Source organism: Eschscholzia californica, unplaced genomic scaffold, assembly GCF_041429995.1.
Source record: "Eschscholzia californica isolate CP2 unplaced genomic scaffold, dmEscCali1.0.p SCAF_4, whole genome shotgun sequence".
In the NCBI taxonomy this organism is placed as follows: domain Eukaryota; kingdom Viridiplantae; phylum Streptophyta; class Magnoliopsida; order Ranunculales; family Papaveraceae; genus Eschscholzia; species Eschscholzia californica.
The window spans coordinates 55,659,388-55,678,224 of record NW_028238461.1 but is presented as its reverse complement, the minus strand read 5'-3'; the positions used below and the strand labels follow the sequence as shown (position 1 = coordinate 55,678,224).

General features: G+C 36.1%; 2 protein-coding genes across 14 annotated transcripts; one reads left to right on the top strand and one right to left on the bottom strand.

Annotated features, from left to right (window-relative positions):
• Positions 1–346: 346 nt before the first annotated feature.
• On the bottom strand, positions 347–8,284 carry LOC147546485 (AT-hook motif nuclear-localized protein 7-like). Of its 12 annotated transcripts, none has more exons than XM_086632894.1 (10): positions 7,433–8,284; positions 6,312–6,732; positions 5,115–5,191; positions 4,780–4,906; positions 3,376–3,734; positions 2,413–2,483; positions 1,974–2,105; positions 1,224–1,385; positions 764–1,143; positions 347–606 (listed from the first exon to the last, which is right to left on the bottom strand). In XM_086632894.1, exons 5-9 carry the CDS (start codon positions 3,689–3,691, stop codon positions 778–780), a joined length of 1,047 nt encoding a protein of 348 aa, XP_086489020.1. In that variant the 5' UTR covers positions 3,692–3,734; positions 4,780–4,906; positions 5,115–5,191; positions 6,312–6,732; positions 7,433–8,284; the 3' UTR covers positions 347–606; positions 764–777. The 12 variants fall into 12 exon arrangements, with proteins under 12 accessions (XP_086489020.1, XP_086489023.1, XP_086489022.1 ...); XM_086632897.1 differs by having other exon boundaries at positions 5,115–5,194; positions 7,433–8,281; XM_086632896.1 differs by having other exon boundaries at positions 5,115–6,011; positions 6,120–6,732; positions 7,433–8,250.
• Positions 8,285–13,074: 4,790 nt separating this feature from the next.
• On the top strand, positions 13,075–16,129 carry LOC147546484 (type-1 restriction enzyme mjaxp r protein (DUF668)). Of its 2 annotated transcripts, none has more exons than XM_086632891.1 (2): positions 13,075–13,573; positions 13,909–16,129. In XM_086632891.1, exon 2 carries the CDS (start codon positions 13,993–13,995, stop codon positions 15,679–15,681), a length of 1,689 nt encoding a protein of 562 aa, XP_086489017.1. In that variant the 5' UTR covers positions 13,075–13,573; positions 13,909–13,992; the 3' UTR covers positions 15,682–16,129. The 2 variants fall into 2 exon arrangements, with proteins under 2 accessions (XP_086489017.1, XP_086489018.1); XM_086632892.1 differs by having other exon boundaries at positions 13,191–13,573; positions 13,912–16,129.
• The last annotated feature ends 2,708 nt before the right edge of the window (positions 16,130–18,837 follow it).

Sequence of the window (18,837 nt, the reverse complement as noted above, 5' to 3'; positions counted from 1 at the left end):
GACTTGAACCGCTGATATCCGTCGCAGGGTAAACCACCGTCTCTCAGGCTTCTCGAACTGAATCTATGATAGAGGCCAACTCTTCTCAAAATCTCAAAAGGTGTTGAGTTGGTATCCCATTCTAAGAATTCTTGCAGTTCGCCCGCCCGACTCTTTGGTCTTAAGAATGTTGGTTTTAAGAATGAGTGATGGCCCTGTTTCGGCCCTTACTGCCAAAGTGGACTGCTAATGCGTATGACTAGAGTCAATTTGGACCTGGAATCTTATAACCTAAGGCTGGCCCCATTGACATAATGGGGATTATAACATATAGTAGGTTCATCTCCATATCTGCATACCTATCTCATATAGTAACAAGAACATATATAAAGCCCTCTAAACCATTTCAAACATAAAGTTTCCCATAAAGGTTCCATAGAGGACCATGAAGTTTGCTACCAAATAAAACATAAAAACAAGAAACAACACTAGAAATCCAAGTTTTTTTTAATCCAAGTTCTAACAACTATCAAGCAAAAGAGAGATATAGCAGCAACAATAAACTGGACTCCAATTAGCCTCCTGCCCCTGCTATGCCCACCTCACAAAAGTCTTCGAGCATAAAACCTAACAGATGAATCGACCTCAATGTTAATATCAATTTAGTGTTAGAAGAGATAGAGAAACTATATAGTAACGTTACTGTTCCATTTTACTTTGTTTAAACAATTATATAGTAAATAATGTAAAATAGCAGACTGAAATAAAGGGAGAAGAAATATACCTCAATGTACCAGCCTATTCAGTGCCCAAGTCGATGTTAAGATCCGGTGACGGGTTGTGGTGATCAGAACTGGACTGAGAGCCTGTTTGCTTACAAACATTTTTAGAAGAATGGGAGTTTGTTTTAAGAGCACCACCACTACTTGTACTATTTTCTTCAGCTTCGACCCCTTGGTGAGTTTGAGTTTGTTCAGGCAATGTTGATGTTGGTGAAGCAACAATGTTATTATCACCATCAGGTGTTGCTCCAGAGGTAGGTGTTGCAGCAACATCTGCAACTGCAGGGGCAACGATTGGGACAGCGGAAAGAACCGGAGGTTCGTGAAAACGCTTCCCTTTCTTAACTTTTGGGTTGGTGGGCATGAAACTTCCCAACACAGCCTAACACAACATAACTCAAGTTATCAGTAAGAGTAGATACAAACTGAGTAATAAATTATGAAGGGATTTTTAATTATTACTTGGACTGGAGTAGCAGCTACTAGAAAACCTCCAACCGCACCACCGACAACGTGGCCATCGGGGGTAGCAAGTGAAACACTTAACCCTCCAGTTCTGTTGAACGACCCACCAGTTTCAGTGTATGCGAATGACCCTGTTAACGACAGTATCTCAAAGTGCCCCTGCACGAGAAAAAAACATTTAAGGAAAAAATTCTTTTAAATCAATCGGTCTAACACAAACTATAGTGTTTTGAGTGGAAATGGTATTACACTCGCAATGCCCTAAAGCAAGTTTCACTCTACTGTTCTAATAACTTTATTCCAACTTTCAAGTATTTAGAGAAGAACAATTAGAAATCTATGATTGTATTTGTGTAAATTGTGTTTATCTTAATGTATTTTGAATCTAACTTGCGTCTTATTTTTCTAAAGCCGACCCGTTTGAAGGTAAAATAGTCCTTCCTATAGAAGCAGATTTATTCTCAATTCAAACTTAAAACAATTAATTTGACTAATACAAGTAAAAAACGAAGGAAAAATAAAACAAGACTCAAATTTAAGTTGAACTGTAATGATCAAGGACGAGCAGTTACAATTTGTTCTCGTTTTTTCCAACACAAAAACCAAATTCCAGACAGTATAAAGTCTTGTTTAGGTGATGTCTCGGTGAGGCAAATATTAAACCCACAGTGCAAACCATAAACAGTAGAGATTGTTGCTAGTAGTAAACAAATGTTTGTCATGATAAAAAAAAAAGTGACATTATACCTCATATGTTAAAAAACCACCAGAAGAAGAAGGTTGGCGGATAATAACACTAGAAATAGAGCCATTGGCACTGAGAACACACACAGCTTGAGGACCCATTTGGCAAAACGACAATATCTTTGCAACAATATCCTACCCAAACAAAAAAGAAGTATATTATGACAAGTAATAAGAGTAAAAAATAATAAAGATTAAAGAACATTTGAATATGTAGAGACGAATAAAATACACAAGTACAATAAGGGGACTGGAGTGTTTTTTTCTTCCGGACTGGATTTTATTCATTTGATTCTAACGCATTTGTATCTTATCCATCTAAGTGTATGAAATGTTTAATTCTGATTCATCTCAATCCAACTCATCTAAATCTGACTTATCCAAGACTGAAGAAGTAATTTCAAAAGAGTTAGACGCATATCTATTCAAGAAAATACATTACCTCTCCAGCATTTATGATCAGTACATGTGGAGTAAAATTACTCCCATCAAAAGAATTGGCAACCGCCCCACCTATACAAAAATCAAAGTAGGTCAATTGTAAGAAATATCATTAGACTATATAACCAATTATTTCAAATTGATGCAAGTAAAAAGTATCTTGTAAACGGGAATAAAAAAGACTGAAGTACGCCTTCATTCTTACTCATCTTCCCGGTCACAAAAATTTCATTCTTGCTCATTTTTCCGATCACAAAAAAGCATACAAGCTAAACACTAAGAAACTGTCCTATCATCCCTTTCTGAACCTATCAGCAAATTACGAGAATAAAGAACAACTTCCCCACAAAAGGAAAACAGAAAATCAAAATCCACTCATTTGTAAACTGTTTCGCTTAATTCTCTCATTGCCCCCAACTTCTGGCTGATTCATTGCTTTAGCCTTAATTTTATTCAGTTGACCAATAGCTACAAACTGACGGCTCGTTCAATGAACGGTATTGAAGGCCTTTCCATATACCTTTTTTTTCCATCTCTGACTCTTCTTCTATTTCCTCTTGCGTCCTTCTTTGGTATGTCATTTAAAGAGGAGCAATAAAAGAATGGAAGAGAATAAAAGAAGAGATAGAGAAGTAGCGGAAGGACAAAAAGAACGTTGAAAACTTCAGATGATCCAGCAACTGAACCATCAACTTTAAAGACCATGTAAATTTAACAAAATTGAGAGCTGGAATTGAAAGAATTGACCTTTCCTTAATAAAACTCACTGCATGTACAACTATATACAATATTTCCACTTCCCCACTTGAGAAAGACAGAAAGAAGAAACCATATTGATTAAGAAATGAAAACATCAAATCAATGACAAAACAAACAGAAACAAATACAGAAAGAAATCAAATAAGAAAAGGAAAGATTAAAAGATATGCAATTCAAGGAAAGAAAATACTTATATTTGAATTACCTAAACCAGAAGCCCTTGGCCGTCCTCTTCCTCGTTTGGGAACGATATCAGGAGAATTTGGTAAGGCGTGATTAGGGGGGGAAGCAGAAGGCATGGTTCTGTCTGGATCATATTTTCTCGGCCTTCCTCTTTTCCTTTTCCCCGTTCCTTCACTTCCTCGGTTACTTCCTTCACCACTTCCTACTACTACTCCTTCTCCACCTACAATGCTTCTTTCGATGCTCCTCTCGATCCCCTGAGGAACAAGTCCACTAATTGGAGAATCTGATCCTATATTTTTTGGTGACCCTGATAATGTGTTCTCTCTCCCCTCCATGAACAAAGATATTGGATTTTTTTCTCTCTGGCTCTAACTTCGACTGTTACAGCAATAGTAATAGTTTTATAGAGAGAAACAGTCAAACTGAAACAATTTCTTTCTGAAGGTAGAGAAAGAAGAAGAAATAAAGGATTGAACTTTTTTTGGTGTTTCAAATTACAGGATACTCTTGTAATGGTGCCAGAATCAATGGCCTTTTATAAAGTTTTCAGAGATTTTAAACAAACCACTTCCCCATTCATGGAGAAATTAGAATAGAAGCTTCACTCTTGCTCAAAGAAACTGCTCACTGTCTCTATTTATTTCACTTCATGCTGTCTTTTAGACTGGCTAAACAAGACTACAGTTTTAATATTATGAACATGACACAAATACCCTTCATGTTCAACCACCCTACTTTTTCCATTTTTTCTAGTTTTTTTTTTTTTTAAGTAAAAACATTTTATTCACTTACTATTAAATTCATAAAAATTCAAATATTTATTAATTTTCTTCAATGTCATTTTTTGTAATTTTTCTCTAAATGAAGGCTTTATATAAATAATTCCTTGCTAAAACAATTGGCGTTTGTCGTTAATGCACTAGGGGCGGATGACTCTGACACCCTTACACAAATAGATATTTCCACCTATTAAATTTTCTTCTCAACGTTATCTTTCAAGATTTTGCAAGAAGCAACTTTTTGTCGAGATTTAAGCATGAAGTTTGTAATCTTTCAGATTTAATGAGGGATATTATTAGCCCAGACTTTTTACGGACGTTATACTTTAAGCTCTAATATTTTGAATTTTAAATTTTGAATTTTAAATTTTGATACTACTAACAAAAAGTTTCTACTCCAACTCTAAATATGCTATACAATGAGTAGAAAGATAACAAAGTTGTTTTCTTTTTGAAGTTATTTCTCTAAAAATTCAGAATCCATTACTAAAGTTTAGGTAGTTGACATTGTGAATGAAGATGGTTAAGGTGAACTACGGCCTTCAAAAGAAAAACACATTTTTCATAAACTAGGAACCAGCTAGACTAGCACATTTTCGTAACTTAATACTATTTATTTAGAAATCAAATTCAATTTTCAATACATCCCATCGTTGGTTGCCAACAAGGCTGAGACCAGGCCTCTGATGGGCACTGGAAACTACTTGATCAGTACAAGCAGAATGAGTTGCTCATAGGGCAGCCTGCCTCTGTTATTTCCTTTACAGTTTCCTATCATCAAATCAGAGTTTATTTAGTGATGTTCACAAGGAAAAAGCAGACAGCAAAAATTTAGAGTAAACTGATTGGAAATGATATTGAGCTTTAGGACCGGCCCAGCAGCACCAAGTCCGATAGAGCACGCATTGTGACACTACGAAAAAAATCTGTTTGCTAACTAATTATTAAAGCTGTAAATATAAGTTCGGGAAACACATACCTACATAGTGAACCATGTGATCATTACCCTTTCAGTTTGACAAAGTCGGCAAATTTCCATGGCTGGTGGTTTCTCAACTGCTGGATTGAACCAATGAACCACTTAGTTCCCTTACGTTCATAAAAGAGAAATGAGCAATAGTATGACGAGTTCACTTATGTTCATAAAAGAAACAAGCCGTGTTAAGTGACCATTTTTGTCTTCTTTTTTGGGCAGAAGAGGGCATGTAGTTAGTGGACAAAGACAGGTTTGAACCAGGAGACACAGCATACCACCCTCACACTATACAACGACAAACAGATTAATCCTACTTGGACCAATACATTGAGTGTTTCCTAGCTACAACCAAGTATGTCCAATACCCTTAAGGGTAGTATCAAGTTCGAAATACTTAAAAGGTAAAAACTTAAGACTATGGAAGCTGCTATTGCATTTGTTCCAACTCAACCTGGCGTAGCACATAATGGAAGACTTAAAGTTAAACTTTATCTCAGAGCTTGTCTACCGTCCCAACAATTTTATAGAAGTCTGAACATGAAAAGCTTCCTTCTTGTTTCCTTCTTTTACTTCTGTTGAGAACTTGAGAGGCATTAGACTTTATTTTTCAATAATGAAGTAAGGGATCAAGCCTTCTCATGTTCAAGCTCAAAAGTTGGAAAGAAAGTATACAAACAAAAACGGACAATAAAATTTTTCTCTATGTCTTCATTCGAAGTCTCGCTTTTGAGCGAAGATCCTCCTGGGTGAGTTTTGCCTAATTTTTCAAGACAGACAAGATCAAGTAATACCTAGAAAAATCAGTGAATAAAGCAGTCATATAAGACGCGCACACGTAGACAACAGACACATACTATCTTTTCTCTAGCAGAATATTAACATTAACCACAAAAGCTGTCACTAGACTGAGCTAAACTCCAGGTGGTACAGAAAATACAAGTTACGGGTCCAACCATGTACCCGTAAGTACATTGTGTTGGTGAAGTCCAAAGTCATGGCTGACGCAACCTAGAAACTACTGATTGAAATATTCCCATTAAACAGATGTCTACCCTAGATGATTTAAGCAATTTGAACCATACTAGACCAAAAAATTTAACCAGATCATCGACAGAGTTGACACCAAATAGAAGACACCTCAGCCAACAACCAGATAGGAAAGAAAAGGTAATCTTCTAAAATGGAGTCATCTATATCAACCTGAGCAAGTTTGGTAGACAATGAACAACTAACTCCATAATTTAGCGACCTGCCTTATGTGGAGTTTGTTGGAACAATAACCTGGTTACATAGATACAAGAAACCACTCCAAGTAGCCTCCTCAAACGCTTACAAAAAAAATTGTGCATTCTCTACTTTGAGCTCGACAGCAAAACGACATTGAAGAACCTAATTCTTGTATACAATTGGAGAAGCGAGGTAGCCCTAATTTTTGGCGTTATCTTCATGCTTGATTGTCTGTTGTGAGAATGCTCGAGTTCCCATTTCCTTTGATTTGTAATAACATACTACAAGGTCATTTGCTTAAAGATTAGTGACCAGAAAAGGGGATTGCTCGCTTTCAAGATTGCAACGACATTAGAAGCACTTTACATTGTCTCTCCATCCAAACCTTCTAATCCTACAAAAATGAAAACGTCTACACCATTCACCAGGAATTCAATCAATTTACTACATAATATAATTATCGAAAAGAATCAAGAACACAACCATGATGACAGTGACAAATAAAACAGCGTATAGGCATTAAGTGGACAAAGAATAAGTTAATAAAAAGGACAAACAGTTAATCCAAGTTACCAGAAGTAACCACTCCAAGTGACCTTTTTGGGCTCAAATGAGGGTTGAAATAGAATAAATGGTCATTTTGTAAAAGCTAATACAACAACTGTAAGTTTAACGACACACTTTGAAGAACCTGATTCTTCCCTAGATTGGAGAAACAAAAAGTTAGTTTTCTGTGTTATCTTCATGCTTTGATTATCTGTTGGAATGCTCAAGTTGCCATTTTCTTTAACTTCAAATAAACGGATAACAACGACATTTTCTTAGTCGCCGTAAACATACACCTGACTGAAAAGGAAAGAGTTCCATCGTTGCGACGACATTAAGATCATTTAACAATGTCCCTCCATCCAAACCTTCTTATCCCCAATACAAGTAAAAGCATAACATTCAACTAATTAAATTTCAAAATAAAGTAGGAGTAAAAACTAGGGTTGTCTAAATAGTGGTTGTAGTTTCAGATTTGAATTCCAATGAGAGAGACCAATTTGAGCAGTTTGAGCCATACTAGACCAACTTAAAATGAAACAACGAACCTGATTAAGGACACCACTACACCAGGAACAATTTCAGCCATCACTTCTGCCAGTACAAGGACACCAGGAACAACGAACATGGTGGTGGTCATCCTAATTTCTTCGGTGGCCTTGTTGTTTTCAAATGCCCCAAGAACCCTAATCTTGATCATGTTATCAATCAAACAGATAAACTGTAGAAGAGAAGATAATGGAATTCAACTAATGAACATAAGTTACATATGCACAAACTTCCTCTATGTAAAGCCACAATGGGGAGTTGTTCAATCAGTCTGCATAAGTTTCTTTCTCTCCTCATCTTGTGAAATTAAGACACTGTAGAGCTGTTTCTGTAACTCTGTTTTTAGCCTATAATTTGAAGCCACCCCACACTTCTCTGTTTATGTATCTCTTGAAAAGCAAATGGAAGCGCCATTTTCATGACAAGGAGAGGAATAACAACAACCAAAAAACTTCAGTGATGCATTTCTTCAAACAATTGTTAAGCAATATGTGTATAGTATTATATACAGATACCCCTCCCCCCATTCCAAAATCACTGAAAAACAAAACTGAAGTTGAATCGAAGAGAGAGAGAGATAGAAACTCTCAGCGCTTGCCTTTGTCATTCGTGATTACACAAGTTATTAGTGTATTGCAGACAAATCCATCTTACTCCTCACTCGATCAATAGACCAAAGGTAAGCACTGGTGCTTGTGTATTTCTCAAAAACAAAAAAGTTTACTAATCTATGCACAAACGAAATAGAATCAAAATAAACAAACTGGCCCATGATGTTGTTAAGGAAGAATTATTGAAACCCCCCACTTTTCATAATGAGCTTACGGAAACCCCCCACTTCTATTAGTTTTACTGAAACCCCCCACTTTGGTTAGATTTAACGAAAAGTCTAGGTTAGTGTTTGTCTATTTACTTCACTGCCCTTAGTATTTGTATATTTACTTAACTGAAACCTCCCACTTTTATTAGTAATTACTGAAATCCCCCACTTTTATTAGTAATTACTGAAACCCCCCACATTCTTTAGAGAGAGAGATAATTTCGAGGTGTCTCTCTCTTTAAAGATTGTCGAATCTAGGTAATACATCTCTCTATCTCTCTCTCTCTCTCTCTCTCTCTCTCTCTCTCTCTCTCTCTCTCTCTCTCTCTCTCTCTCTCTCTCTCTCTCTCTCTCTCTCTCTCTCTCTCTCTCTCTCTCTCTCTCTCTCTCTCTCTCTCTCTCTCTCTCTCTCTCTCTCTCTCTCTCTCGTACTGATCGAACTACCCTTTCATCGAATTAGGGTTCTTCGAATTGGGGTGAAGTCAATACACAATTTCTGCAATTTCGAGTTGTCTCTCTCTCTTTAAAGATTGTCGATTGGAACTACATTTATTCGAGCTAGAAATCTTCGAATTAGTGGTGTACTTTATTAGAACTTCTTCAATTTCGAGTTAGGATTCTTCGAATTAGGGAATTGTCCAACTAGGTTTCCATTTTTTGTCTGAAATTGACCATTAATTTGTTTCAGTAAAACAAAAGGTGAGGGTTTCAGTAATTACTAATAAAAGGTGGGGGTTTTAGTAAACGCATTACCAAAAGGTGGTGATGTAGAAACGCAGCGGAATTAAAAGAGATGAATAATTAAATAAGAACGATGAAAATAAAGATCAAATAACTCTAAATAATAAACTTGATTAAAACTTCAATGGGGTTTTTCTCTCAATCTGAGAATAATAAACAAACTAGATATCCTTTTATAGGATTCTGGACTTTCCTAGATAGACTTGAATTAGACTTTCCTAAATAATTAAAATACTGCAACTGCCTAAATAACTAGACTCAAATCTGGACCTTTCCAATTATTGAAAATATTAAAATAGCATAATTACCTAAACCTAAATTATCTAATAATCATACTAAAATAGGGACTTCCTAAATCTACTCTCTCTGGCCGGTTGGTCCATGACCGGGTTCGGTCATGGAAAAAGTCTCCACGCCGGGTGCCCCTGCATCAGGTGGGGTAAAACGTAAGAGGGCAAGAAAGTAAACGCATTATGAAAAGTGGGGGGTTTCAATAATTCTCCCTTTTATTATTTACTATATGTATGCTTAAATTACATGGGATAAATCTTGATGGTAAACTGCTTGAAACGAGCTTCGATCCCACGACCTCGTGGACTTAAGAGGGGTGTCCAACCGCTGCACCAAAGAGTGGTGGACATAGATTAATAAACGTTGAAGCATATACTCTAACCATGTCTTCTAGGCGATTAGGCATGTCTGTGTTTGGCAACAGATAATCTCTTTTTCTTGGCAAAACTGTAATCGGAGTCTAGCTCCCTCTTGATATGAATAAACAACACTAAGTTTGGTTAAAAAAATAGAGAAAGACTTTGTGGTGGTCGTCGGTGAGTAGTCGACCAAAGTTTGAAAAATGTGGTGTCTGTGAATAACACATGTATTGTAATTGGTAAAAGTGGTTTAAGTGGTGTTTGTGCGTGCGACGCGTCCAACTTTATCATTTATCGATATCGTCTCCGCTTTTGACACTTAGACCCAAGTCCAATAGGTACAACAATTTGTTATTGCAAAAAGACTTCACAGGTTCCATTTTATTTGAACTTCATTTTATCCTGTTTCATGTTTAGTTTTCACATTCTGGCGATTTTCTTTAATCATTGTGATTAATAACTGATTGGTCGATTATTTCAATGGTATTTTTCTCTCCGCTGACAGTTTCTTTTCATATCAAAGGTTACTGTGATTCTGATTAGGCTGGTTGTCCATTCACTCGTCACTCTACCACCGACTACTTTACGATGCTCGGTTCCAGTCTTTTATCCTGGAAATCTAAAAAGCAACACATCGTTGTCTAATCTTCTGTCCGGACAGAATATCGTGCCTCTACGACTCTCACTTGTGAGCTCAGATGGCTAAAATATCTTTTGCTCGATTTTGGTATCGACCACTCTAGCGCGATGACAGTTTATTGTGACAATCGTGCAACTATTCATATAGCTGACAACCCCGTCTTCCATGAACGTACAAACACACATTGAGATCGACTACCACACCGTTTGTGAGAATATCAGGGACAATGTCATTGCAACGTGCTTCACATCTTCAAAAGCCAGTTAGCGAATATATTCACCAAAACTCGAGGAGCGACTCCGTTTGAATGTTATTGGCAAGTTTGGCATTATTTTGATTCACGCTCCAACTTGAGGGGGAATATTAGGATCCTCCGACCCACTTCCACTCGGCCAACCGAATGGTCTCGGTTCATGAAGATCTTTAATGTATATTATAATTTAGATACTTGATATCTTAATTAGGAAACCCTAATTCACCTTTGTATGTCCCTATAAACATACATTCATGTAACTTACAATAATGTAACGGAGAGAATTAAATTAATATCAAACTCTCTCTCTCTCTGGTTATCGATTCCTTTTTCTCTCTCTTTCGATCTCAACCATTTCTCTTCTTTTTGTTCATCAGAAGGCTTTTTTTTAAAAAAAAAAAGTTTCATCCCTCTTCACAAACACTTTATTCAACTTGAGCATAGCCCTTTCATTAAAAAAAAAAAAAAAAAAATTGACCATAGACATATATCTCATATTTTGACGCTCTCCCCCAATGTTGATCTATCTCAATCAAAACATCATCATCTATCCCAAAAATTGAATTTTGAGAGCCCAGCCCCCATATGTAGCTGCCCAACCCGGGAGCCCCGGGGCTGGGCTCTCGGTGGGGCTGGGAACCCCAGGCTTCCGGGCTCCCAGTCCCAAAATGTTACCGTTGGGGTTTCCCAACGGTAACAAATGAGGTGGATCCCCTAAAAATGGGATCCACCCCTAATTTTTTTTATTTTTTTTTCAATTATTTTTTTGTTTAATCTTCTTAAAATGTTTTAAGCTACTTTTGAATTTTTTTTTTTTTTTTTTTGTGTTTATCTTTTTTAAATTATCTATCTCGGACAATATCACATTTTAATTTATAGTCGAAATCTAAAATCAAAATTTCGCACACGTACTTCGCGCACGTACATTATTTGGATTTGGGAGCCTCTGCTGAGAGCCTGACGTTGGAATTGAGACAACGCCCTGGGACTCCCAAAATTGGGAACCCGAGCCCCACACTGGCTTTGCCCTTAGGCTGCCCAAATGGACAGATGCCTACATACTTGTTATGAGTGTGGATGAAAATTAGGGATAGCACCGACCACTTGTCACCAACCATTCTATCTAAATCCATTGACCATTGACCAAATGTATTTGGTTATTGGATGTCACTTTCCCGGTAATGGTCGACAATTATTATTAGTTGGGGTTGTTATAAATAAGAGCAACACACTTTATTTGTTGTTGAAAGAGACCAACACACTTCTGTTTATAAATAGGGTCCTACTTATATATAATTAAATTGGACTAATTTCAAATATATATTTATTTATTTATTGGAGAAATGGACTACAATCTACGTATGTATTACTAAAATGTGATAAACATGATAACCGCCTAAGTTGAACCAACAATTGAAGAGGCCTGAAGCCCGACAACAAAGAGCCTAAAGTCCGACAATATCTATTTTATTTAGTGCATAAATTACATGGGATAAATCTTGGTTAGAAACTGCTTCCACCGAGACTCGATCCCAAGACTTTGTGGACTTAAGAGGAATGTCCTACCACTACACCAACAGGTGATGCACAAAATTTAAAATATTTAAACAAACAAATTTGTATAAGAGATCGTTTGTTATTTTAAATCAAATTTGAAATCTGATTCGAAGTTTGATGTAACTTAAATCAAATTCCGTATCATTTAGTTTTATCGAATGAGTAGACTAAAGAATGAAAAAATATAAGAACACATAATATTACAATCAAGTTCAATCCGTTCATTTGCGGACTCGCCATGAGTAGTTGTGCAAATGATATGTCGAAATCTCTTTTTCTTTTTGTATTTTTTTTTATCAATAGAACGAATTATAATACAAAAATGACCCCAAATCAACAATCATAATCTTTGTCAATGTTTGTTTCTCTTTTCTTAATTGCTTGAATCAAATGAACCTCAAATAACTCCAAATATCCTTCAAGTCAAATCTAGCAAAAACTATTAACTTTTAAGATTTTAATTGTTTTTTTGTTGAAAGTTTTAAAATTTTTAATCGAGTCACGTTAAGATAAAATTATCTATAAATTCATTGTGCCAATTGTATAAGCTTTCTTTGGAGCGTGAGAATCACAAATATCCTCTAACAAAAATGAATTTTATCAAAATGACAGTAAATAGTTAAAATAACGATTGAATTGGATCACATGTGACATCATTTTGTATAGTCTATTGGCCTTCCTCGCATTACTGAAATTGATATAATACAAATTACTTAATTAATACACACACACTTGATTTTTATCCATTACACACACACACACTTGATTTTACTTAATAAAAACAGAGGTTGATTGATTACTACTAGTATATTGAGACAAAAGAAAAAGTAGGCAAACAACAAGGAAAACAAGTCACACCAAACACCTTTTGTTAGCTTCTATTAAAATAAACTCACACTAATCATGTTTAATTTGGACTAAACACAAGATTAATTATTAAACAACTACTATTAATAAAAGATAAAAAAAAATACATTGATGTAGATTTCAATGTCCAACATTTTATCCATTATTCCTCACCGTTGGATTATGGAAAACTATTTTTATTAGGTTTTCGAGGTATAACAAAAACCGGTCCAACGGGTTAGACTGGGTTAGACCGGTTGCGGGCATATGACGCTGGAATTTGCTACTAGTCCTTATTATCTTTCCAAATCGATCTTCTGTTTTTCCGATTTCACTTTTTCTGGTTTTTTCCATTTTCTTCTTTACTGAGATTTCGGGTGTGGTGTGGTGTGATTTTAATGGCGCTTAGTCAGAATTTGTAGCTTCCTAACTACTTCCTCATTAACTAAAACCGCCTCACTAAACCGCGTGCCATTCTTCAACTTTCCATTGCTCAACTGCCAAATCTCTCTCTCTCTCTCTCTCTAAGAACCCTAATTTTTTTTCTCTCTCTAAGATCTGTGTGTCATTTTGGAAGATTTTTGGGGCTGATTGAGGATAATTTGTTGTTGTTCATAGTTCATCTAAGAATTGGTGAGTTCTTCAGTACTTTTCATTTTCATTTGTTGTTGTTGTTTTCTATTTACCTTTTTGATAGGTAAACTCCATCTTAGTTTAATCAGTAGAGTTGGTGTGAGAATTAGGGATAAATTTCACTCATTTTCCACTTCTATTTGACTACTTTTATGCAAATTGTCACTCTGGTAACAACTTTTTGTTTTCACAAGGTAAAGTTAGGGCTTTTTTTTTGCTTTACGTTTATGCATTTTGAGTAATTTAGAGAATATGACTTCAAGGAATTGCTAATTTTCTGTTACTTTATCCTGGATGTAAACTGATTCATGTTAAATTTTTATTTTTTGATGCAGGAGATTAGGAGATTTCTTGAGCATTTTTCAAGGTACCAACTTTGTGTTTTTTTTTTTTTCTGTAATTGAATTCATTGGGAGAAAATGGTTAAGGAGTCATGGTTTCGTAGTCTATGGAAGAATTCCAGTAAGGAACCAGAAAAATTGGTAATTGGAGTGTTAGCTTTTGAAGTTTCTAGTTTGATGTCAAAGGTAGTTCATTTATGGCAAAGCCTTAGTGATAAGCAGGTTATTAGGTTAAGAGAAGAGATTATGAACTCAGATGGTGTTAGGAAACTTGTTTCAGATGATGATGAATTCCTTGTACAATTGGCCTGTACAGAGATAATAGAAAACTTTGAAATTTTGGCAAGATCTGTAGCTAGGCTTGGGAAAAAGTGTAATGAACCCATATGGCAGCGATTAGATAATATATTTGATGATCTGATCAAGAATGAAATGGGCACTGTTGGTTGGGAATTTACTTGGAAGAAGATGGATAGGAAAGTTAAGAAAATGGGGAGGTTTATTGCACTTGGTACAAATTTGTACCAAGAGCTAGAAGTTTTAGCAGAGCTTGAGCAGTCATTGAGGAGAATGCAGAATAGCGATGACCCGAATGTTGTAAGAGTTCTTGAATTTCAACAGAAGGTTATCTGGCAGAGGCAGGAGGTTAAGAGTCTAAGACAGATTTCTCTGTGGAACAAGACTTACGACTATACAATCCGCCTTCTAGCTCGGTCACTGTTCACAATTTTTGAGAGGATCAAACACGTTTTTGGAATACATCAAACTGCAGCTATAGGGATGACAAACGATTCAGGAGCCATGAAAACCAATCATTTTCCTCGAAGCCACTCAGTTTCAGTTCATCCGTCTGAGAATAATAACATAACTAGATTCTCTTCAGGTCCTCTTGGAAGATCGATCACAAAATCAAAGCCTCTCAGTAGATCAATTACAAGATCTGGGCCACTTTCAGGTACTCATAGAATGAACAATAAAAAATGGCTGATTGATGACCATTCCTCTAACCTTAATGGGAAGCATAGTCATCCAAAAATCAAGAGGTTGACTCATGTGGGACCTTTTAAAGGATGCATGATGGGTGGCAAGGATTCTCCAGTACTTGAGAGCTCTGCACCTACTGATAGTTCTCTGAGCTCAAATGGTTCTTTATCAGGAACTCTAGGAGTGGCAAAGAATGTTAGCACAGAACTCGTTATACACAATAACGTACTTCAGTCTAAACCGGGCTTTTTCAGTTTCAAGTCGAGGCGATTGACTGCTCCTCCATCAACTCTTGGCGGAGCTGCTTTAGCTCTCCATTATTCAAATGTTATCATCATAATTGAGAAGCTAGTGGCATCTCCTCACTTAATTGGTCCTGACGCCCGAGATGACCTTTATTACATGTTACCGACACGTATAAGAGCAGCATTAAGATCAAGACTAAAATCCTATGTGAAAAATTCATCCATTTATGACCCGGAGCTTGCATCTGAATGGAAAGAGGCATTGACAAGAATATTAGAGTGGTTGGCTCCACTTGCACATAACATGATTAGGTGGCAGTCTGAACGGACTTTCGAGCAGCAACACTTGATTTCCAGGACAAATGTGCTTCTAGTACAGACTCTTTACTTTGCAGATCTCGAGAAGACAGAAGGTGCTATAACAGAGCTTCTTGTGGGTCTAAATTACCTCTGGAGATATGAGAGAGAACTTAATGCAAAAGCTTTAATGGAGTGTGCTAGCAGTGGAGGCTTGGATGATTATTTGGAATCTAAGTAATGATACTGACTTCAGCTTGCCTTGACTCCCGAGTCCATTCTAGTACAAAGATGCCAAGTCACAGTTTAAGAGCTCTATCGAAGAGTGTTTCCATACTTGGGCAAATAGTCATGGAGCTATTATATTTCTCGAACTCTCAATGGCGAACAAAACTTGTCAACGTAAAAGCTATGCAGTTCTCTGAATTCTTTTCTACCATTGAGAAATTCATCCGGGAGTTGGACGTTATTGTCTGAGCATTGAGTGCTTTCCTTTTCTCTTAAAGGTGAACTGCAGGTACCATTTCTTTGGCCATTTCAATTGGCTTAAAAGTTGTAAAAAATATTTGACATTGTGCCATTAAGTTCTTGAAATGGTCTTCTGAAACCTTAGTATATAGAAATTTACCTTATAAATGTTTTTACTAATATAGAATATGAGAAAATCAAAATCTCTTATTTCTTAGCAATGGTTGTGTATAAACCTACTTGCTGGTTAAAGTGTTGCTTGGTAAGTCATGTCCATATCTTACCGTAGCCTATGAGATTATGATACTGGTTGAATCATATTTTCACTGAACTGAGAAACCAAAGTCGTAACCAATTGGCAAAGAGAGGAGAGGCTGTAGGTATTATTTACTTGGCCATGAGATTTCTCTTTGTCAATGTGGGACTATTCTCACAGGTTGTATGGTTTTTTTTTCAGCCTCTTTTGTGTATGTTGTTTCTATTCACTCAACAGTGTCCTGGGTGTTCATTAGACTTGTTGTACGTTTACTGTAGTTTATCGTCGTGTTAAGATTGGTGATTTTAGGGAACATGAATGGTATCCACTAAACAACTATCTCGATTGAGTGGTTTTTCTAAGAAGTTTTCAGCATTTTTGAATGTTTATATTTGCATATTGTGTTTATGAAAATATAACTTACCCCAATAATACTGAATCTGATGAATTATTGTCATCATCTAAATCGCGCGCACGACTTCTTCGGTGAATTAGTGAGATACGGCCCATTGTGTTGCAATTATACTTCTTATATGTAACTAATCCATTACGAAATGTTGAAATGTTTAGTCCAAGTTCTTAACTAAACGCTTAATATAGTGTATTAGTGAAGAGTAATACCTCAGTTATAATAGTAGGTTGTTTTTGAGTCTCACAGACGTAGATTCTAATCGTCATTGGCTTGTTTTCTGGGTCTAAGCTGCAATCGTACTAAGATCCTGAATTTTTTTCGATGTCTCATCGTATTTGTTCTGTACAATACATGATTATAGGAAGGAAAGGGGTAGATTGTTATGCTTGCAGATGTTCTCTGAGCAACCAGTTTGTCAATAATCCTCTTGAAGCTGTTGTTTGATTGATCTGGTATTCTGGTTCTTTAGTTTTCGTTGATTGCTGACAGTAATACTTAATTTCGATAAGTTACTAATTATCAAAGTTGCAGATCATATCATATCCCGTTGGTAGCTCATCTTGATTTATCGAATCTGGTTAAAAAGCTATTCCCATTTTTTCTAAAACTCGCTCCTACCACTTTTTAGAGAGAGCCAGGAAGTTGATCTCTCATTGACCCAGTGTTGTGTGGCCGTGGACCTCTCTTGTCCCAACGAGTAGTTCTGCAAGAGAGGTTTTCCGCCACTTGTGACTTGATTCCCTCCGTGACCAATGAGGAATTTACCTCTCATTTATCTTTTTTAACTTTGATAAATTATTGCCAACGACTGTTTAGCCAGTTGGTTGTGCATCTATTCTGAAACCTGTAAGTCACACGTTACTCTTGGAATTCATATAAAAAGAAACTTTGATAAATTATTGGACGTCGACTTGAAACCTAGTGTACGATGTGATATAAAGCGGTTTTAGGCCTATTTGGTTCGGGAGTTCTGCTGTAACATTTTTCCATTTGCATTTACATCTATATATAGGCCAAGCAAAGAACAGTGGATAGTATTAAGGGTAAAAACAAAATTGGTTCTTGTATAGTCTTCAACTCAATTTCAGGCATTGTGTTTGTTAACATGAATTGAGAGGCTACACACAAAAAATGTGAGTAGCTCCGTGGATCAAATAGACAAATCTGGCTTGGTGGTTTTCTTTGGGGGAACCTTTTTCCACCTTGGTATTATTATCTTAGTATGGCATTTGCTAGACACATTCTTTTACCATGGTATACAAGCTAACCTATTTTTCAGACATTGTTATTTTCCATTGTACAACTGAAAAATGAATTATGATAAATGTATACAACACTTTGAGATGTACACTACACGTTTCAAGTGCTATTCTAGTTAACGCGGAATGAGATACATGGGGAATGCAGATATATACTGATAGTTCATACCAAATCATGATCTATGTATCAGATTGCCATATTTCGAATAATTCACGATAGATGATAATATTTCTAATACTTCAGGACACACTAACTCGTATTTCAAGTGCTTGTTCTGGTTAATGCAAAACGAGAACCTACAACAAAAATGCAGATAGATACTTATAATTTATCCCAAACCATTACCTGTGTAAGAAAGTTGTCAATATTGAATATTACGGTAGATTTACAAATACAACTTCAGTGATAGCTTACCAATTTACCACATAAATAAAGGTTTTCTAAACGGGAGATATGCACACAAATGATGCATTAAAAAGCATACAATATATGACGCTAATTGTGTAACAATGTCTTTCAAAAAAAAAAAATGTGTAACAATGTATATGAGAGGGTACTAAACCATCTAAGAAAATAGACGCATAGCGTAACAAAATCAGAATAGAATACATTGACTCGATTGAATGATAAGGTCTGACACCCGTATTCTTCAACTGAAAAATAGTAGTTATTCTCCATACCACAACTGAAAAGCGCAATAAGAAAACACTAGCTAGTGTGGGTAGTATCACGTGCTTCTTTCTAACGAGATAAACAAAATCTTAAGGGAGCTCAATAATTCATATACTCTTACTATAGAACACGAAAACAAACCTAGACAAGGAATGTAAACTAATTTTCAAAAAAAAGTAGTCGTGGTACCACTAGAAAGAAAAACCGTTATTTACCATGACATTTTCCTTACTTCCTAATCCAAAAATTGGCGGTTCTTTGCACAGTCATGGAGTAATCTCCCGCCAAAACCCTTTTCTATTCAACTTTTAATGGCTTTTCTCTCATGG